Source organism: Phalaenopsis equestris, unplaced genomic scaffold (genome assembly GCF_001263595.1).
Source record: "Phalaenopsis equestris unplaced genomic scaffold, ASM126359v1 Scaffold000002, whole genome shotgun sequence".
In the NCBI taxonomy this organism is placed as follows: Eukaryota; Viridiplantae; Streptophyta; class Magnoliopsida; order Asparagales; family Orchidaceae; genus Phalaenopsis; species Phalaenopsis equestris.
Window position 1 is genome coordinate 56,629,250 of NW_018164444.1, and position 23,600 is coordinate 56,652,849.

Genomic DNA, 23,600 nt, shown 5'->3' on the forward strand with positions numbered 1-23,600 from the left:
GAAGCCTATGGGAACGGGCGAGCTGATTATGGGGTAAGCCATACTTATGGAAGAAGGAAAATCAATATAGGTCTAAGAAGGGAATTCAACCCTCGCTTCATGGGTGGAATGGGCTTCGATCGAGGAAATTAGGGAGGTGACTCACACAGAAAGAAGCTAAAGATCCTGATCTTTGAAGGAGAGCATGTTTATTGGTTGGGTTTATTATGTGGAGAGATACTTTGTAATTAATAAGCAGATGGAGGAAGAAAAATTGATGGCGGTGGCTATGTGTTTGTAAGAGAAGGCTGTAGCGTGGTGTCATTGGAGAAAACATCATCAGCCAATCAGAATATGAGAATAATTGAAAGACTGATTGTTGGAGCGCTTTTGAAACACATGGGAAGGGGATTTACACGAGTAGTTTTTTGTATTAGTCGTGGAAGGGTCCGTCATGGATTATAGTGAGAAATTTGAGATGTTATCCAATCATTCCTTTGATGATCACATTGACCATTTGAAGGTGTTAACATTACTCGTGGTTTTGGCAAAAGCATTGAAGAAGGCGACTGCGTTAGATTTCCCAATACCTAAGACATTGAAGAAGTTGAGAGGATTTCTGAGATGTACAATATACTTTCAGAAGTTCGTGGAGGGTTACTGTTTGATTGTGTGATCGTTGACGGTGTAATTAGAGAAGAATAACTTTCACTTGGGGGGGGGGGGGCGGGGGGGGGGGGGGAGCTGGGATCCAAATTTTTGAGAAGTTAAAGCAAACCATGATGAGTGTACTGATGATTTGGGATGTAAACGAGCCAAACATGAGTGAGCCAAAAAACTTGTTTGTTTTTTGCTTGTTTATTTTTTTTTGTTCGTGTCGGCTCGTGTCCGAAATAGCTCGTGCCAACCTATTTGTGTTCAGCTCAATTCAAATTTATTTGTTAGAAAAAAACTTGCATTCAACTCGGCTCGAATTTAACTTAATCATTTAATAAAGCTAAAAAATATTATTAATTATTTTATTATTATTAAACTAATAAAATAATTTATTCTATTGAACCTTTATACTTCCACCATCTTGATAAACAGTTCATTTTTTTTGTTGCATTGAAGAGGCCTATTGGTTTCTATAGAGCTTTTCTCACAGTCATATTCCAAACTTTTTGATGTTGGACTAAACAACGCCCCATCATTCCATTCCCACAATCTCACTTACGCTTCGCTCTTGGACAGTTGAACCAATTAAATTTTTTAGTAGACTTTACATGCATACTAGCTAAATGGTATGTATTTACATTCCTAACACCTAAAAGTGGGGCGGGATCTTAGTAGCATTTATGTGCATACCATCAAATCCTATGTATTTACATATTTAACTTCTAAAATTAAAATTTTTTATAATTATATCACCAAAATAATATTTTAAAATAATAAAATTTATTATTTTTTAAATACAATATTTAATTAATGTAAATAAATATATAATAATAATAATTATTATTATTTAGCTATTTAATTATTTCGAGCCAAAACAAACCGAACATGAACGAACAAATCTATTTTCGAGTTCGACTCGTTTTGTAAATTGAGTTCAAAAACATTGTGTTTGGCTTGCTTACTTGACGAATGAATCTAATATGAGCTCTTGAACTGTTCATGAACAACGAATTTTTTCGAAAATCCTACCAGTGATGGCAGTACCTGATTTCTGCCATCATTTTAACCATTCATTGTAGAGATGGATGCCTCAGGCTATGAATTAGGTGCAATTTTCATGTAATATCAATGAGTCGTCGCTTATTTCAGTCAAGTGTTGATGGTGAGAGCCAGACTCAAGTCAGTTTATGAGCTGGAGCCATGTGACTTAATCCAGGAGAAATTTCCTCTCTTGTCTCTTGAGGACATGATGACTTTTGGGAGGAGAGTAATGTTAGATCACTACTTACAACATAGTTCGCCTCGTGCTCTTCCAAGTCGACACCGAGCTCGCCAAAATAGTTTGAAGACTTATGTTAAGCATGAGATGAAAAGAGCAATTTAGTTATTTATTAGTTATTATTGTGGGATATAAATAATAACTCTCGAATTGGATGTGTTTATCTTTATGTATTTGGGTTGTGTTGTTTTGTGGTGATAAGGTAAAATATATATTTGCCCTAATCTCTATGGAAGCTGTCTCGTTCCTATCACCATGCTTAGGTAGAAAAATGAAAGAACAAAGTTCTATCTTAGTTTGAGAACTATTGTACTATTATTTTCAATTAACTTCCCTAATAATTTCGTGAGGTATAATTTTAAATGTTTCAAGAACACTTTTTGAAGTACTAGCCATATGTGCATCATTTTTATGTGTTTTCATGTTATAGTTCCTAGAATTACCCGAGTTCTTTGTCCCTATTTTGACCCCATGGCATAGTAGTGACGAACAATTCACTTAGACAAATTTTCTACTAGCAAATGTCTTAACTTCATTAATAAGAATCGAGTTGAAAACTAATCAGTCTAGATCGTTACATACATACACTATATATCAAATTTTTTTAATAGATTCATCATTATTGTTAATACCAAAGCATGCATAATTGAAATATCAAAATTGATTATAGAGCTTCTATTGAATTTCTTATATGATTAATAAATACCAGCAATCTTTAATTTTCATTGTGTACGTTTTTTTTCCTATGATACATTCAAAACTCTACACCCAAAACACTTAAGGTATCGGATAAAATTGGATCACTTAACTGTAATCTTATATGCTCCTTTCCCTTGTAATAACCTTAATAATATCCGAAGAGTTTATATAATTAACACACACACACACACACACACACACAAACGTCTGAGGGCTAATTTTATTGAAATTGAAAAGGTATATATATATATATATAATCTAATGGCGTCGTCTTCTCCTGCTATCGGCTCTGCTAGGGTTTCGACTCACGACGAACCCTAGCAACTGTTACGGTGTTTTTGCATTAGATCATAGCTGCGTCTTCTCCTGCGTCGTTTTCTCCTCGCAGCGTCTTCTCCATCGTCTTCGGCTCGCGTTGTCTACTTCGATGTCGATTGAGGCTCGCATCTTTCTGCTTCTCGCGAACGTGCATCGGCTGCTTCGCACGTTCGCATCTGCATCTGAGTCGAATGTGCGGCTTGCATCCGTGTCTTCTCCGTCGTCTGCTTCGCACTTTCTCGTTTGCCTGTTTCGATGCCTACAGCTGCATAACAGGACTTTGCAGTAAGAGGCGTCGGCGTCTGTCGCAGATTCTGCTCATTTTCTTTTTCGATGCTGCGCCCTGCCAGACAGATTCTCTAGCTTCGTTTTGTCTGTGTGTCGGGGACCTCGCAGCAGGTGAACGCCGACAGATCTCCCTACTTTGATGGCACTCCCTTCTTCTTTGGTTGAACCGGACAAAGCCTCGTTTGCCCACGTGGTGGGTAACCCTCAGGTGGAGTCCGCGGTTGTCTTCTTCTCGAGTTATAAGGATTGCCGTGATGGTACAGGTGATTGCCTTTTTGTTGAGAAGGGAAGTAGGAAAGCTGGGAAAACAAAAATATTTTTCTCTGACTTAGAAATTTCAACAATGACGGAGAAATTCAATTTTGTTATTATTGGAAAATTTCAGTTGGGGCACCCACCTATAGAAGTTATCAGAAAGAGAGTTAATGATCTTAAACTAGTAGACAAGTGAAAAGTGAGACCCATGAATAAGAGACATGTGTTGATTCAACTAATCGTGGCTGAAAACTACATTCGGATTTTCTTCAAGAAATATCTTAATATCGCAGGCAAATCAATGAAGTTACTCAAGTGGTCTCTTGATTTTGACCCAAATCATGAACCTCCCACTGTACCGGTATGATTTAGTCTACTTGGTCTCAAGTTGCACTTTTTTATCATTAAGTTCTCTACTCTACTGGGGTTATCCTTGGGGACCCTATGAAGCTAGATCTACCAACTTTCAATCTAATCAGACCTTCTGTGACCAGAATACTTGTGGAAAGGGATATTACTTTACCTGATGTTACTGAAGTCTGGCTGAGCAGAACTCATAATTGATATTGACAACAAATCGTCATGGAACACAGACCTCCATATTGTGCCCGCTGTAAGATGTTTGGGCATACCCTTGACAAATGCACAAGCTCCATACTAATTTGAAATCTAAGGTTCAAGTGAATAAGGATGTGGCTAACCCCACTTCTCTGAACATTTTAATTTCACCTGGGGAGAATACTACCAAACATGAGGTGTGTTGCCCCTGTGAACCCCTCTGACACTGCTGTTACTGTTACTGCGATTGATGTGATCCTGACACCTTCAAACCCCATAGAAAACAATACTGCAGAACTATTGCCTATAAAGGATAGTGTTCAGACTGATAATCAGGAGAACCTCGCAGCTCCCCATCTTCAGGACGTATCTGGTGAAGTTTTCGGTGTAGAGGCAACTCATACTTCACATATATTAGAACCTATTGTGGGTACTACGGTTGGTAATCCTTCTGCTTCAGCTCTACCACCTCATCAGACTAATTCTTCGGAAGAGGAATGACATGTTTAGACTTTCAGGAGGAAGAAGAAGAATGAAGATCTACTAGAGCTCATGAATCTTATGGATGATACTTTAGTTACTTCAGTTAATGGTACACACCTTACGAATTTGTTAGCTGGATCCCTTCCTAGAATTAGAGGCAGGGGCAAAACTAAATTGGGATGACCCTCACTTTTTCTGCGCCCTGGTGGTTTTGGGTTTTTTTTTATTTTTATATATACCCTTTTTGACTTTTTTTTGTGTGTTGGGCATGACTAAATTGGGATGACCCTCACTTTTTCCACGCCCTGATGGTTTTGGTTTCGCCCTGGTGGTTTTGGGTTTTTTTTATTTTTATATGTACCCTTTTTGACATTTTTGTGTGTTGTACCGTGTGGGTTGGGTGCAAAGTTAAAAATGAAATTTTTACATGCTGTTTAAAGTCATGGCATCCATGTAAATATTTAAAAATTTGATTGATTTTTAGATTCATATGTATATTTCAATGACATTTTCAAAATTAAATATTAACATCAAATATGCAATTCTAATTTGCAAGTTAGACAAAATGCGACTCTTTCAAAGTTCAAAATGAGTTCTTGTATGCATTCCAAGGTTTAAATATTCACATAAACATCCAAGTTCCTGAATGATTTCATGATTTAATGGGTCTTAAGATAGTGTTTGACTTGGATATAAATAACTTAAGATTTGTGCAAGCGCAATAAGATTCATGCTATTATCAGTTTAAGTACTTTCCAGTTATGTGCAAACATTTTAAAATTTAAATGGCTTGAATATATATATATATATATGTATATATATCAAACGCATGAAAATAAATTAATAATATGTTTGTTGATTTTTTTGTATTAATATTCACGTTATTAATTATGGATATATTTTGTTTAGTGTAGCAAGTTTGAATTAAAATATACTTTGATAATTGCATGAGTAAAAGATATAGTCATAAACAGTAAACATAAATGTCAGTAGTGAGATAACATATATTTTTCGAGTGTTAAATTATTGAGTGCACTATGCTAGTTCATGATTGTATGAAATTACTTTTATTTATTCTTTTTTATTGATATGATTGTAATCTTAGAATTATCATATAATATTCGTATAACGTTTGATACATTTGTATCAATTGATTATGATTTAGCTAATCGGTCGTAATAATCGGTGATAAAGTTTGAAATTATTTTAACATGTCAATTATCAATGGCCATTTGATTTAACTTTGGACCGTATGATACCAACTTCCTAAATTTGTGAGTTGGGAACCCCTTTTTACCCTTATTGAGACTAATCTCATTAGAACTTTCGCCGCTTTTTATACAAGTCGTCATAATTTGTCATGGTATCTCTTATAATAACATTTTCCATAAATTCTTTTATTTTTAGCTCCATCATAATAAATATTTTTAGCATTTTATGCAAATGTTGTTATTAATTCGTATCAACTTGTAATTGAGACATCATTATGTAACAATTTGAATAACATATAAATCTTTGTATAGACATTGTTTATATCATAAGACTTTCACAGTATCAAATTAACATAGGATCATTTTAACATGAAAATATGCGCGTTGCATTTGAATTTTTAATGGAATTGAATATCATTAAAATGCTCATTACGCATAAATTTTTATTTATATGCTTGTACAATTTTAATAGTTTAAATTTCCCTCATTATGTGAATCACTTGCTCTCTTTTTTAAAGATTGTGTATTTCAACATAAATCCTAGGTTCATATTGTGGTGAAGTTTCTCACGTCCGACACCCCGGAACTTTGATGTTTCACTGACAATCTAATAACCTCATTTTCTTAATTTATGATAATTTTCTATTTAACAATATAATTCTTACTCAAAATATTCTCAAAATAATATTTTTAACTCGAAATTATCTCTATTCATTCAAACCTCAAGTCTTACAACTCAACTCCAAACTCAATTTTGCTGAAGAAAACATAAAAAGTCTGATTCTGCCTTAGCTTTCCTCTCCTTGAAGTTGCTTTCTTTCTTCTTCCCTTCGTTTCTTCCCTACGGCTTAGCTAAATCATCGCAGCCCTCATCATCAGCTGTTGCATGTACGGACTAGTGGAAAAAGTTGCTTCGGCGCAATAAATGAATCTACACTGAATTAAACTTACTGAACCATTAATTTAGTTATAACATAGAATAAATGAATAAATTAATGATTTATTTTATTAGAACTACTATAGCTCTTAATAAAATGTAGAATTTTTTATAATTATTTTTAGTAACATTTGTCTTATGTAAAAATGTGGTGAAATTTTAATTGTCTTTTTCATATTTTGGAGAATTACGTTCTTTCTACTGTTTCCATTGTTAATGTGAAACCTTCTTTGGCTAAAGGTTAGAAGCATCCTTTTTTTTCAATTTTCTCTATATTGGATGCGAAACCTACATTTTTTCCCATGCTTGTAAAAAACATGAAGCATGTTGTGAGTTAGACGTTAGTAAATTGAAAGTTATTGGAATTATTGAAGAAACATTTCTAGCATTGTTTTATGGTATGCTCGCCTCTTATAAATTGACGAGGTGCAGCACTCCGCAATATATAACATGTGTATTTATTCACTCCATAACATGTTATTTAGCTAGCTACTATATTTATTTTTATAGTTGGAAGAATCTTCAATAACGTTTTCTTTTCCCAACTTATTTTTATGGCTTTTACATTCATCATTGGCATAATTATGCAGGGTGCTTCAGGAAGAACTCATGCAAACCAAATTCTGTGAATCAAAATATCACTCTATTCGGTGTTTTGTTAATGGTATGCCTGTCACTTTACCTTTACAATATCTTGAATTTGTTTCATTTTGCAGCCTAATTATTTATTTCTCAAGAAACACAGGCAATCCATCTAACATTCTAAAATCCTTGTGAGGATGATTTTAAATCAAGTCGACTGTTTTTGTTTTTCTTTTCTAGAAATGGCTCTTTAATCCAATTTATTTAAGAAAAATAATTAAGAATTCTAAGAAAAAGTTTTCTCAAGACCAACACGGACATGAGAACAAATCTCTATGACTCCAAATGTGCTGCCTAAACTTTACGGTTAAGTCTATCTAGCACTAGTCACCAGAGACGGTGTTAATCAAAGGGTCTGCTATATACATTAAGATATTCTCTTATTGTAATTCGGTTACAAATCTCATACTAAATGAATGGAATAGAGCTGATTCATAAGCTTAAAAATTCAAGTTCTGCACCTATAATTCTAAACTGTTATGGATGCATGCTATCCAAGATGCCTACTTACGGGCTTGCATATTAGTTTTCATCAAAATATTATAGATTCACGTTTAAAGTTTATCCTTAAAATTAGCTTTTTATTGTGACATGTCTATTCATGAAATCAAATAAATTTGGTAAAACTGTACAAGTTAAATGAGCATGTTGAATAATATCCCATACATGTATCTAGAACGGTGTCCTATATCAGTGTCCTCGTTATATTTTACTGGCCCATTTATATTTGTTTTTGTAATATGGTTCTCGTGAAAAATGAGCAACGAGCTTGAATATATTAAGATGAGAAATTATACAAAATATTAGATTAAATCTGACTATTAAAACATGAAATGGTCAAAGTATATTGATTTTAGGTAAAACGTGTCACATCAATCACTTATTGATTATGTGGATGCTTGACTTTTATCCACTTAATTCATATTTAAGAAAAAGTGCCTGTTTTCTGCATGCGTAATGTACCTTAGACCTTGTCTCGAAGATCCATGCTGAACTTCTACTTGAATAACATCTTTATGATTTGAAGAGTGATTTTTATTATTCTTGAATGTTTATATTTTTATTGCTAAATTTAATGTTGATTTGCGACTTCGTGAGATGTGTAGTTGATCATTCCATACTTTTCTATAGGTTGCTATGAGTTTGGTCTTATTGATTATATACAGCTTTTCTGGCCAATTTCTAACCATCCGAGAGAGAAGAGAAGCCAAATCCAGAGAAGCTGCTGCAAGAATTGCCAGAGAAACAGTCCAAGCTCGTGAGAGGTGGAAAGCTGCTAAAGCTCTTGCAAAGAAGCATGCACATGGACTTTCCCAAACGTTCCGTCGAAAGGCATCTCTTAAGATATCTGACCAAAATGCTTCAGATGTGTCTCTAAAACATTCAAAACCATCAACATCAATGAATGAGGAGTTGATTAATGTTGCTCAAATGATGCATTCAATTGAGGATTACCCTGAGAGCAGTGAAGGCTTCAATATGCATATAGGTGAAACAAATCTGAAAAATGATACGACCAAAGGAAAGCAAATGCAAACTCGTAGCCAGATCTTCAAGTATGTATATGGTCAAATTGAAAAGGAAAAGGCAATGCAACAGAATACCAACAATTTGACTTTTTCAGGAGTGGTTGCTTTGGCCACTGATATTAAAATAAGAACTAGGCCTGTAATTGAAATTACTTTTAAGAATCTAACCCTGACACTGAAAGGAAGTAGAAAGCAGCTTCTAAAGAATATCACGGGAAAACTAATGCCTGGTCGTGTTGCTGCTGTTATGGGTCCATCAGGGGCAGGAAAGACAACATTTCTCAGTGCTTTGGCTGGGAGGACTACAGGATGTGATGTGAGTGGTTCAGTTCTGATAAATGGTAAAGCAGAACCTATGCGCTCGTATAAGAAAATCATTGGTTTTGTGCCACAAGACGACATTGTGCATGGAAATTTGACAGTAGAAGAAAATCTATGGTTCAGTGCAAGGTGCAGGTATGGTATACTATATGCAAATGGTTTTGTATGCATGCGTCAACAATTTCCTCTTTTAGATTTATCTTCCTACATTATAATTCTACACCATCTTTTAAAGTGAAATTTGAACAAGTTAACTCCAGCAGTTGGTGGAAAACAGGGCACATTGTCAGTTATTAGTATCAGAGCCATGATATTACTGCATTTGATTTGCTCTGAAGAATGTTAGCAGTAGAGTTGTGATGGAGAAACAATTATAATAACTATCAACAGTCCAAGTGTTGAACCTACAGCATTGTTCCACTCATGTATTTTTCATTTGTTGTCCTGCTTTGTATCCTAATAAATTCATTTTCTCACAGAGTGGAGGTGATTATACTGTCAAATTGGCATCCATGTAATGTTGAAGTTATGCTGACTGCCATTTTCTTGCGTTGAAATTTTTCATTTTGTGGCACACTCTCATCAGGTTACTAGAAAAGAGAGATGTGTCATTTGGGTGCTATAATGGAAGTAAAATTAATGTGAAATCGGTAGGAACGATAATGAAAGATAAAGCCATCATTTCTATGATTTGTTCAGAAGATTTTGGTAATGGTAAAATCAGAATTAATGGCAAATGCAACTCTGGCCATGAATACTTGGCTTAGAAAAACATACGAACTTGATGCTAAGGAGTTCAGGTACGGCTGCTGCTGTTCCTCCTTCTGGCCATTATGTTGCACATGGAGCTGTTCAGTAGTTTTGTTTGTTCTTTAATGATGGTGGATGCATCTTTGGCTGAAAAGGAAAAAAATTGCTGCTAGAAATGACATTAAGTTTCCAATCAGAAAAAAATTGCTGCTAGAAATGACATTAAGTTTCCAATCATATTTATTGTGAACCCTGAAACATGGGATCTGAAGTTGATTTTCCTCGGAATGGCACATTGGTTACAAACTCTTGACACATTCATCGATGTGTGCCTTTTGAAATATTTTATTTTTTTTTTGCACTTTTGAGTCTATCTGTTTCTAATTTTTTTGTATGTCTGTTATCCCTTTAATGCAATGAAAATTTTCCCCCGTCAGCATTTTCCTATACTATTTCTAACTTCTCATCATCCTTCCCACACTAAACTCTTTTCATTACTAATCAATTTCAATGCTCGCCTTATTTGTTTTTTAGCAGACAACTAATAACATTTTGCTTTACTAGCCTCTAATCGAAAAGAAGGATATGAAATAGCATTCTTTGTTTTTTTTCCTTTTAGTTGGTAATTGTTAATTGTCTTGGTTATTAACTCAATTAAAATTATATATTTAATAGGCTTTCAGCGGACATGCCAAAGGCTGATAAAGTTTTAGTTGTGGAAAGGGTAATTGAATCTTTGGGACTCCAATCTGTGCGAGATTGCCTTGTTGGGACAGTGGAAAAGCGTGGAATCTCTGGTGGCCAAAGAAAAAGAGTGAATGTTGGGCTTGAAATGGTGATGGAACCTTCATTGCTGATACTGGATGAACCTACATCTGGTTTGGATAGCGCTTCATCTCAGTTGCTTCTAAGAGCTCTTCGTCGTGAGGCGCTTGAAGGGGTAAACATTTGTATGGTGGTCCATCAACCAAGGTAGACTTTGATATTCATCATTACTTATTCTTTTTAATGAATTATTTATTATTTCTTCAAAGGATAGCTGAATTTATTACAATGAATCATACCAGTAAATAGATGCCTTCTTAGATGTGATTTAAAAGTTACCCTTTGTTTGCAGCACATTCTTAGCCTGTACCATGACAGGCTGAAATGTTTTTAAGACTGATTTTTTCTCAAATTATTGGCATGCAGCATTGCAATCAGTCTCTTAGTTTTAAACCTTTGAATTATTTATTTACTTCCTTTATATTTTTCTTTTGCTGATCTTTTGTTTAATCACATGTTACGATTTGATTGATCATCTGTTTAAGCACATTTTTTGTCTTACTGTTTAATCATGCGGATATCCCCAAATATGGTGCCAAAACCACCATTATAAATAAAAAAATATTCAAGTTGGTATCGTGCTTCAGTGCTGAAATCCCCAAATATTTGTTTAAAAAATTTTGCTATCAAGTAAAATATATACAATAACAACAACAATCCTTCATCCCACTAAGTGGGGTCGGCTCCATGAATCCTTTTTCTCCATCGTGTTCAATTGAGTGTCATATTTTCATTTAATTCTAATAAATTAAGATCATTTTGATACAAAATTGCCAAGCCTTTTTAGGTCTACTTCTAACTTTCTTAGCATAAGTTGGATCTAAAACATCGACTCTCCTAACTAGATCATCAGATAGTCGGCATGTAATGTGACCAAACCATCTAAAATGATTCTCTCTATTCTTGTCTGCCACTGGAGCTACACCAACACTTTCGTATTTTGTCTCTAATTGTAAAGCCACTTGGAACAATTTGATCTTGTTGGTGATATGGTACTGTGTGTACTTGCTGAGTTATTGATGCAATGTGTGTACTTGTTGGTGATTTTTTTGACAGTTGTTTCCATCTTTATGGCACATTAACAATGGCTTGCCTGGATACACTCATATTCTTTAGCAGATCCTTGTAATTTACATAAGGGATGCGAAATTATCACATGAACAATTAGATCTTCACAGCAGGATACAAATAAAGATAGCCTATCAACCATAGGAAATGAACTAATTTATAATATTTAGATCATTACCATCGTTGGCATGACTGTATTATCTTTTGGAAGCATCATGGAATTAGTTCATCCTCCTCCAACGTTATATAATTAAATTGGTTTGACATTTTAGGCTATTAAACATGTAAATTCAAGCATTCCTATAATCTGGAGTAATGTTAGCGTAATTTTCCATGTCAGCTATACTTTGTTCAAAATGTTTGATGACTTGGTACTGCTAGCAAAAGGTGGTCTAGTTGTATATCTTGGGGCTGTAAAGAAAGTCGAAGATTACTTCTATGGCCTTGGGATTGATGTTCCTGAGCGTGTGAATCCTCCAGATTACTTCATTGATATCTTAGAGGGCATAGTAAAGCCACCGGGGATCAAAGTTAGAGAACTCCCCCTTCGGTGGATGCTATCGAATGGAAATGATGTACCCCCTGACATGCAGCAGAGCTTGAGTACTCTTGACATGCTGGGAAAGGACTGGGAAGCAAAAGATTCTGGCGGAAGCAGTGAGCAGTCAGCTGCTGGGGAAGTCTGGGATAGTATCAAGGATGAATTTCAGCTTAGAAGAGAACATTTAGAGCATAATTTATCAAAAGCAAAAGATTTATCTAGTCGAAGCACTCCTGGCATTCTCCAGCAATACAGATACTTCCTGGGAAGGTAATTTTTTTGAACAAATTTACACTATAAACTGCCTGTGTTTTGCTTCATGATGCCAAACTGAACATTTGCTTCGTAGGAGTCATTGTTTTTTCTTTTCTTGATGTAGAAGTGCTGATTGATTTTTTATTCTACATCATACTTATGTATTGCATCCAATATATTTCTGTTTGCAGGGTTGGTAAGCAGCGCCTGCGTGAGGCTAGAATACAAGGAATTGATTTTCTAATTTTAGGCCTGGCTGGAGTTTGCCTCGGAACACTTGCTAAAGTGAGTGATGAATCATTCGGAGCATCTGGCTATACATATACTATCATTGCTGTTTGTAAGTGAATTTAAGTTTTTTCTTAAGAACTCTTTGTCATCCTAATTGTTGAATCTCTTTATTCATTAGTTACTAATTTTCTTGAAGACCTAAGTTTCCTCATAAAATATGATGAAGAAGCTATAAACAGTTTCTCCGTTCAGCATATTTATCAACACTCTTTGTCTTTGGTGATTTGCAAAACATGTCATAGTTTGAGAAGTACATCATCCATGCTTTGCAGCTCTCAATAATTAATGTCGATTGATAACTAACTGGTGTAAAATGCTTTAAAACATTTTGATATGAACTATTACATTCGGATATTACATGCAACTGTAAATTTCACATAGGAGATATGTTGAGAAATTAGGGCGAAGTAAAATAAGAATCGACACAAATTCAAAAGAACACAGAGATTTAACGAGGTTTGACAAAGATGCCTACGTCCACGGAGCTGCAGAGGATTTTATTACTCGCGGAGTACACCCGTCAATCGCCTCGACGAGAACTATCTCTCTCTCTCTTTCCCTCCTCTCCTTCTCTCTCTCTTTACCTGAGAGCTTCAAACCGAAACACACTAGAAGAAGAACTTGGAAAGCTACCAATGCCGAAGAGGAAGCCTGAGAAACCAAATCCCGAGAGAGATAACAAGGGAAACCAACATGCCTATTTATTAATTTCATCATGTCATTAGACTCATTAAGGAAATAATCAAATAATTAATGAAACCCATTAATTATTTCCTTTTCTCTTCTGCAGCAAATCATTAAAGGAATTAAGAGCAATTAATTTAGCAATTAATTTCGAATATCAAATCAAATTTGTTGTCAAACATGAGAAAATATCAATTTGAATAGTGGATCGGTTTCCATATTCACAACAAATCTCCCACTTTGAGACTGGTACACTAGTTGCATCATCCACTTGCTGCGTTGCCCTTTTCTTCAAACGTGATATCCTCCACCTCTGCAACTCAAAGCCTCGGTCTTTATGCCAGAAAACCAACTGAAGTCGAGCACAACTTCAATTTCTCAAGAGTAACACCCTTAGTCGACATATCATCATCAACATAGCTTTGTACCTCTAAGCTCTTTTCTGGGTTACTCATGTTTCTGCATACAACTCCCACTGCATAGATAATATCCCACCTCTGTTGAAAGCCATTTTCAACAAGTCTAGCCTTGTACCTCTTACTGCCATCGAGCGCAGTCTTCACCCGGTACACCCACTTGTTATGTAATGCTTTCTTCTCTGATGGAAGTTCTGTCAGTTCCCAAGTTTGATTCCCTGGCAGGGAATCATCTTTTTTTGTTGCTTTCCTAGTAATGGAAGATGAAGTTTCTTCCCACGGAGGTAGTCATCTATCTGCATCATTCAATAACCAAAATCTGTGTCATTAAACTTCTCGATCCCCGATGTCATCACATCATCTCCGACCATCGCTTTCCCTCAGTTCCAAACCAAGACTCTGATACCAGTTGTTGTGGAAAATGACGGCAATAAAGTGAAAAACTGGATCGAGAAAAATCGCAATACAGAAAACAACGAAACACACAGATTTACGTGGTTCGACAAACTGCCTAAGTCCACGGAGCTGCAGAGGATTTTATTACTCGCGGATTACACTCGTCGATCGCCTCGACGATTACAAGAAAGAACAACCTCTCTCCTCTCCTTCTTTCTCTCTTTACCCGAGAGCTTCAAACCGAAGCACACCAGAAGAAGAACCTGGAAAGCTACCAACACCGAAGAGGAAGCCTGAGAAACCAAATCCCGAGAGAGATAACAATGGTAGCTAGTATATCTATTTATTAATATCATCATGTCATTGGACCCATTAAGAAATTAATTAAATAATTAATGAAGCCCATTAATTAATTCTTTTTCTCTTCTGCAGCAAATCATAGAAGGAATTAAGAGCAATTAATTTCGAATATTAAATCCAATTTGTTGTCAAACATGAAAAAATGTCAATTTGAATGGTGGACTGGTTTCCATATTCGCAACAAGATATGCCAAGGTTTTGTGAATTATTTACTCAGTTATTCTTAACTTACTGGAAACATGATTTGTTGCACATCACTCTAGGAAATTATGATTGTCAGGATTATTTTCCCAACGTTTTATGGTTTAGTTGATTAATCATTTTCTAGAAATAATATATGCAAGCAATGGTGTAAGTTACTGCAGGAATTGTGGTTTACGTAGTTTTTAGAGATTCTAGTGCATCAAGATAATTGCTTGTATGGGATTCTAGATACTCCATTTGTGAAGTCATAATTCTGTTGATTGCTCTAGACTATGTGAAAACTTTTCCCTAACTTCTCAAGCCTGTATTGTTGGTTTAATTTGATTTAAATTCATGTCTTAAGCAAGTCTCTTTTACTTGCTGTTTTTTTTCTTGTAGCAGAGATGGTTTGATATTTTAATCGATCATTTGTAATTTTTGCTCACTACGAAGGTTTGCTTTCATCATTGTTCAATCCCATTCAAGGCAAACCTTGTTCAAACAGCTATAAGATTTGTGTGTATTTGAGTGTAAAGTAATGATATGTTGAAGTGGAGCAGAGAAGAAATGAAAATACTATGATATTTTTTTATTACACTTGAAAATAAAGATTTTCTTATGATTGTAGACAAGTTTGCTTTCATTTGCTTTACTTGGGATTGCGATAATAATTGTGATAACTCTAATGCCTTTTTAAATTGATTCAATTATATTATTTCTTACAACCATTTCAATTATTGTTAGAATTTTTAACAAATCAAATCAATTTGGGCTGATATCTAGCTAGCTTCTTTGCATCTTTTCATAAAGTACGGGTGTCCTCTTGAAATTTGATTTGTGTCATGTGATAAAAAACAGATGAAACTAGCACACCCTTTCCATTTCAACAAATTTTTAACAATTAAAAAATTTGCATTTCTTACAGCTCTCTTATGCAAGATTGGAGCTTTGAGATCATTCTCACCTGAGAAATTGCATTATTGGAGAGAGAGATCATCGGGCATGAGTTCATTGGCTTATTTTATGTCGAAAGACACCATTGACCATTTCAATACTCTCGTTAAGCCTATAGTTTACCTCTCAATGTTTTATTTCTTCAACAACCCAAGGTCATCAATATTGGACAACTACGTCATCTTGGTGGCACTAGTCTACTGTGTCACTGGAATTGGTTATATTTTTGCCATTTGCTTCCATCCAGGCTCTGCTCAACTAGTGAGTATGGAGTTTATTGAAACTTAATCTATAATGAGAAAAATGTCAAAATAATCCTGACTTTTTGCACGAGGTTATTTTAGTATTAGTCTATAAAGTGTCAATTTTGCCCCTAGGCTTTTTTAATATTGGTTAAAATAGTCCCAACTGAGGACCACTTTTGCCATATTTAAAATATTCTGGGGACTAATTTGACCCTTTTATAGGTTCTAGAACTAAAATTGCCTCACATAAATATTTAGGGGACTGTTTTAACATTTTACTCGATCTCCAACTATTGTCTTAGTTAACAACATTTTTCTTTCTGCAGTGGTCTGCACTTCTTCCTGTTGTCTTAACTCTGATAGCTACACAGCAAAGAAATTCAAAAGTTTTGACTAATTTATGCTACTCTAAGTGGGCGCTAGAAGGATTTGTAATAGCAAGTGCAGAAAGGTACATAATCTGCCTGTTCTCATTTACATTATAAACTGAACTTGAACTCGGTAGGGCTGCTTTTTTTTAATATACTTTTTGATCTAAATGAATGAAAAAGCCTCTCCTGATACCGGAGGAAACCCAAACCACAACAGAAATACATAGTATTTCTACATTCCAAACGGATTACAAACATGACCATTGACATGCATGAAGTAACAACAAACAAATACAAACAACATAAACAATAAAAGATATCCGCTGCTGACAATGAGGACAAAGGCTGCTAGAGGGTGGATTGGCGGCTGATGGAAGATGGATGCGGCTAAGGGCAGGTGGCAGGAGGGAACGACGACGCTGGGAAATGGTTGCGGTTGCTGGAAGAGGCATGGATGGTGGCTGACAACTGTAGGATAGGTATTGCGGTTGCGGGAAGAGGGTGGTGGCTATAGGGGAGGGTTGCGGTTGCTGGAAGAGGGTTGTAGGCTAGACGACAGCAGGGAGCGGTGTCCTTGAAGGGTTGGACAACAATTGGAACATGTGTCGGTGGCTGGGCAACAATAGGAGGTAGTCTGGATAACAGCCAAAGGCTGGGCAGCACCTAGGAGGGATGCGTGGGCTGGACATCAACCTGAATGGGGACAACGTGGTCTGGAAAGTAGTCGAAAGTTGGTTTGTGGCTATTGGAAATGGGGCCAGAGGGGCTGCGGTCATCATCCAACATCAAAGACCATATAAACAATCGATAAAGTTGTGTCCTCCGACATAGCAGTTATTGATAGCCCAATCTGATACCAATGGTTTCCTATACTATCGCCGCATGATCAAAACGGTTCAGAGTTTCGTCGATGTCTAAACACCATGAATCAGGAATATCACATCCCTACATAGCGTACTTGCAAGCACTCGTGTTATAGTTTACCCACAACATTCCTTAAGATATTTCTTAACATAATACTTGTAGCAAACATTAATAGACATTTCCTGCAATCAGACATTTAATATATCATAGGCATGAATCATAATAAAATGAATACCTGCAAGTAATTAATTTTATATGCATTTCATCTGTATAATAATATAGAAGCATCATATGTATCGTAATAGAAATGAACTGACATTCATACATTCCAAGCAGGTATTTATCTATAATATGCAAGATGTCTAAGTGTGTCACGACCTGACCCGGGACTTAGAATTAACGAAGACGAGAACGAACGATCAAACGGTAAATATCAATTCTCTTATATTCTATTTTTATCTCTAATAGTTTAACATTCAAACATTTATGAAAGAGTCACTAAAGAAAGAAATTAAAATTAACAAAAAAAAAATATTTATATATTTTCGTTTGTTGTTCTGTCTCTTGTACACAATATCTCCTCTTCTTTTATTTTTCTTAATCAAAAGTTTAAAAACCTGAAGACTGTTAAAACAACATAATAAGTTATCTAAAGATACAACATGAATAATTGCACTTCTAAACTACAGTAATACAAAAAAAAAAATCAATATTTATCCTAATCTTTTATATCTTTATATGAAATTTTTTACTATGTTAATCTTTCATATGAAATTTTTGAATATATTAATGCATGTAGCAATGAACTTTTCTAAATGAAAATACTTTAAATTTATATATGCATTAACTTTAACTTTACTTTTACTTTATACGCTTTACATACACATATGTCTGTTTTGAGGATCATTGCCAATAAAACCTAACACACTCTCAGTCGATATTATCCAGCCGGCTCCTGTCGGCACAGCGGTTAACGATCTACACATCGCAATTATATAAGATGGAAATGCCCTTACCTGCCCCTGACTGATATTATCCTGTCAGAACAACGTTTAGCAATGTAAACCTCACAATTGTTTGGGGAGATAAGCTCTGGTCTACTTGCCTCTGACTGATATTATCCAATCTATCTAGTGGTTAGTAAACTAACTATCATAATTGTCTGGGGTGGTAGAAAAATCTCTACGTACGTGGGTACACTGATGTCCCCTGTCTATAACATTAGGGGGTGAACTTCTCTGAACATGCACATACAAACATTCTTATATAAGTTATTTCATTCTTTTATATTATGCATTCTCTTATGTGAAACATTTAACTCTATCTACTGATGAATAGTGTGTACTTACTATATCTATAAGTCATGAAATCAATCAACATATGCACATTTATTAAAATTATAGAGGTTAAATAACAATCTGACACATATGTGATAATACAATAAACTAATATGTATATCTCTACTAAAGTCATACAATGATTTGATATCAATGTAAAATAAATTATGTTTGACAATATGAAGATTAGAGAACGTATGAAATCAAACATACAATTTGAAGAAGAAATAATTACTAAAATTTAAAAAATATAATTACTCACCTCAATTATTAGGAGGTTTTTTTATTAGCTTAATCTTCCACTTAACTTGTTTGTTAGTCTTCTTGACCTCAATTCGCCTAATTTTATATTAACATAATAAATATATATAGTTTAATGTATATAAAAATTGTAATAAGAGATTCAACACGAAAGTTTACCTTTAACTTGCAAAATAGTATTTGAATGGGTTTCAATTCTCCAATTCACGCTTGCGATTCTTCATTTTCTCCCGTACAGAAAGTTTGCATCACAATGCTCCCTTAAATTCAAGATTTAATTGCTCAATTTTAATAAAAAAATCAAACTCAATTAGCATTAATTTAATAAATATATACACATATAATTTTCTTACTCAATTTATTTGAAATCTTAACTTACCTAATATAACTTCGGCTAACCCTAAAACTTGAATGAGGGTCGTCACACACCTAGGATAGGCTCCCGTGCCCGGCTTGACAGCTTTGGGGCTTCTCTCCCTCTGATCGGAGGAGATCGGAGCCATTATTCCATGTGAACAGCGGACGCACTGTCCAATGAGAAATTTTTAAAAATAAAATAAAATAAAATCGGGCCCACTGACATGGAATTGTGGTAGGGAAGGATTTTAATTGATTCATGGTAAGCATACTGAACGTACCTTTTCGGCTGCGATCTCGTGACAACCCCAAAGACTTGCTGCTCTGGGTGGTTCTCCCTTTCCTCTTTCTCTCTACTCTTCTTCTTCTTCGATTAGGGCTTTTTGTTTTCCCTTCGATGCGGTTCGATCTCGATAGAGCAACGCACGCTTCTTCCATCTTCTTCAACCTCGACGCGACCCAACTCTCTACTCCGCCAAGACACTGCTTCCTCCTCAGGCTAGGTTTCACGTTTTCAGCTTCCTCACACGCACGCACGAGGTTTACCCTTAACGTCAGCCTTACCCCTCGACAGAGCCGCACACTTTCTCCTTCTGTTATCCTGCTCTTCTTATTGCTCCTCCTTTTCTCTTCACTCACGTTCCTCCCCCTTCTCTGTTCGTTAAATGGTCGAATTAGGGTTGGAAGTGTGCGGTTTAATCCCTGCGAATAGATTTGTCTCTCCTAACAGACACCTGTTTTATTTTATTATTTATTTATTTATTTATTTTCGAAATTCATTTATCACAAAATGCAACAATGTGGAATACATAATCACATAGAACTTATAGGAAATTATTTTTCTTAAATTTGTATAAAATTATTTCACCTAACTTTCAGAGCAACCCTTCGACGAGTTTACTTACGCTTGTGTCGAGAAATCTATAGACATCATAGGGATTCATGAAGTTATAGCTCATTTCATGATTTAACTGAAAACATAATTTATTTGCCCAAAACATACCTTAAATGAGCTTCTCCACATAAATTTGATGCTTTGATACGTCCTAGGTTACTCCACAACTTTTCCTAACACCTCAAAATTCACTTCTCCTTTCATTGATTTCGTGCTAAAGCTTGTACGAAAGCTCACAAACCATTCTTTACACTTCCAACAAAAGCTTGGCGACGGTTATCGGAAATAAAAAAGCGCACAAAATCCAGGCACATATAAAAAATAGAAGCAAGGGGGAAGGAAATGAAAGTCTAGAATAGGAAAAATTATTTCATACCGACGGACACAACATGCATCTTGTATATTATAACTTCAACAATTTATATCTCCCAATCCATTCACAATTTACATACAGTACTTCATATCGATTTAATTGATTTCATGCATAGAATTTCATAATATCATTGGGATCAAATTCCGAGAGACAAAAATTTTAGGTTCATTTCAATTGCGCCAAACCTTACCTGATATGATGAAATTTGGGTGTTACAGCTCTCCGCTCATAAAAATTTCATCCTTGAAATTACTAATTTTATTGGAATAGAAAGAGATATTTCTATGGCATGTTTTCTTCTTTTTCCCAATTTGCATCCTTTTCAGGTCAGTGCTTTCACTTTATCTTCACAAAAAAAAATGTTTGTTTATGTACTAATTAATATAAGTAGCTATAATCCTCTCAGACTCTTCAATATATGTGACTTTTCTGAACTTCAATATCTTAATGTGAAATTCTCTGCTCTGAATTTGAAACGTTAACATTAAAATGTGAAACACATCATATATATTTGATATATCTACAAATAATGCTAATTTGTAGGCAATTGGACCAATTTTTTTCTATAATTTCAAAATGACCAGTATACCTGTGGCTCAGCTTACTTCTCTGACCAAATCAAGCCATACGTTTCATTGGTCTGAATCTCAAAAATAAGAAATCTCCAACTTCAAATTCAACTGCTTTGTGCCTTGGGTTGTGGTATTTATGTTTTCAATCCTGAGCAGCCTTCAATCTCTCTGATTAATCTGATTTTCTTTGTAGCTTCGTCAACTAGCTCTAAACCCAACATTTGGCGTTCACTCACTTCAACCCAACTGAGTGGAGTTCTACACTTTCTGCCAAACAGTGCTTCATAAGAATCTATTTTGATAATGGATTGATCGATACTGTTACAGGCAAAATCAATCATTGGAATTGGAAGGTGATCTTCCCAACTGCCTCCAAAGTCAAAAACACAAAGCCTAAACAGATTTTCCAACACTTGAATTGTCATTTCCGATTGTATGTTGATTTGTAGATGAAATGTAGTGTTGAAATCTGTGTAACCAAACCTTGTTGAATTTCTTTCCACAACCTAGGCGTGAATTTTTTGTCTCTGCCAGAAACAATAACTTTTCGAATACCATGCAATCTAATAATTTCTTTGGCATACAAAAACTTTTTCACTGAATCTGTCTGTCCAATTGGCAAGTAATGGCCAGACTTGTTAATCTGTCAATAATAACCAAAATACTATCATGGCTCTGTCTAGATCGAGAAAATCTTATAAAAAAATCCATTGCAATTCCTTCCCATTTCCATTCAGGTATCGACAATACTTGTAGCTATCTGTTGGGCCTCTGATGCTCAGTCTTTACAATCTGACATGTTTGACATTGAGATACATATTCAACATCTTTCTTCATAACTAGTCACCAGAATGTCGACTTCAAATTTTTGCACATTTTTGTGCCGCCTGGATGAATTGTGACCCCTGAATGATGAGCTTCATGTAAAATTTCTCGTTTTCCATCGGAATCAGCAGGTACCCATATCTCTAGCTTATTTCGGATAACGTCGTCTTCATCAGCAAATATATCAACCCTCTTTCTAATAGACATTGCTTCAGGATTTTCAAATATTCACTGCTATTGCTTCAGGATTTTCAAATATTCACTGCTATTGCTTCAGGATTTTCAAATATTCACTGCTATTGCTTCAGGATTTTCAAATATTCACTGCTATTGCTTCAGGATTTTCAAATATTCACTGCTAACTTTCTGTGTTGTCATGATTCTATCCATTAACGTAGATTGCACAATCAGTTGATGTAATTAACCTATATCACTTATCTTCTAACTTTCAGCTAAAGAGCATCAATTTATTTAATCAACTCTGGCCACTGAAGAAGAATCCAGCTTTTATTACCTATGAATTTACGGCTCAATACATCAGCAACAGCATGTGCTCAGCTCGAACAATACAGTATATCCATATCATAATCTTTGATCAACTTTAACCACATTCAATACCTCAAATTCAGCTCTTTTATATGAAAATGTACCTTAGATTTGATGATTAGTGAAAACTTCACATTTATACCATATAAATAATGTCGCCAAATTTTGAGAGCAAATACCACAAAAGCCAACTCCATATCATGTGTCGGATAGTTTCTATCATGTGGCTTCAACTGTCTCGTAGCATAAGATATTACCTTTTTATTGTGCATTAAAGCACAACCCAAACTTCATAATGATGTATCACTGTAAATCTGGAATTCTTCTAAGCCTGACGGAAGAGCTAACGCTGGTATAGTAGTCAAATATTTCTTCAATTCTTGAAAATTGTACTCACATTCTGCAGTGCACTCAAACTAGACATTTTTTTCTCATCAACTTGGATAACGACATAGTTATTTGTCAAAAATTTTGACGTACTTCCTGTAATATCCTACCAAACCAAGAAAACTGCGTACCTCAGTAACATTCTTTGGAGTAGGTCATTCTACAATTGCTTTGACTTTCTGATGATCAATTAAAATTCCCTAACCATTAATAATATGTCCCAAAAATGCAATACTTCGCAACCAAAAGTCACATTTCAAAAATTTTGCATATAACTGAGCAGCTCCAAAAACATCCTCAAATGACATCAAAGGTCTGAATTGGTATAGTAATCAACTCCTTTGGCAAATTATTATCGTGAATATGAAATGTACTACACATTTTTTATTGGTATAAAACCCACTTCCGGAGGGCATAGTAACACACAAAACAAAAGTAAATTGTATAATATCAACATGTATACTAGCAGCTAACTCAACAGAAATAAAAGAAGGTGATGCACCTGAATCGAATGAAATAGTGTCAAACTGATCTTGAATTAGGAGCGTACTTGTAACCACATCTTTTGATTCTTTGGCTTCTTGAGGGGTAATTGAAAAAACTAGAGCTTTTACTGGTTACTCAATTCTACGTTCTCAAGTTTCACCATCTGTTACATCTACGACTTTCCCAAAAATTGAGCTCTACT

The 23,600-nt window shown here is 35.1% G+C and overlaps 1 protein-coding gene across 4 annotated transcripts in view; it reads left to right on the forward strand.

Annotated features, from left to right (window-relative positions):
- Positions 1-23,600, forward strand: part of LOC110022759 (ABC transporter G family member 28-like) — an 82,218-nt gene that overhangs the window by 50,784 nt on the left and 7,834 nt on the right. The window contains exons 7-14 of one of the 4 annotated variants that reach the window (XM_020721864.1): positions 7,255-7,328; positions 8,438-9,291; positions 10,582-10,878; positions 12,140-12,610; positions 12,787-12,935; positions 15,851-16,140; positions 16,451-16,575; positions 17,696-17,785. In XM_020721864.1, coding sequence (XP_020577523.1) covers positions 7,255-7,328; positions 8,438-9,291; positions 10,582-10,878; positions 12,140-12,610; positions 12,787-12,935; positions 15,851-16,140; positions 16,451-16,575; positions 17,696-17,741 — 2,306 coding nt within the window. In that variant the 3' untranslated portion in view covers positions 17,742-17,785. Of the gene's footprint in view, positions 1-7,254; positions 7,329-8,437; positions 9,292-10,581; positions 10,879-12,139; positions 12,611-12,786; positions 12,936-15,850; positions 16,141-16,450; positions 16,576-17,695; positions 17,786-23,600 lie in introns of those variants that run through there. The other 3 variants (XM_020721855.1, XM_020721880.1, XM_020721872.1) reach the window with 3 other exon arrangements.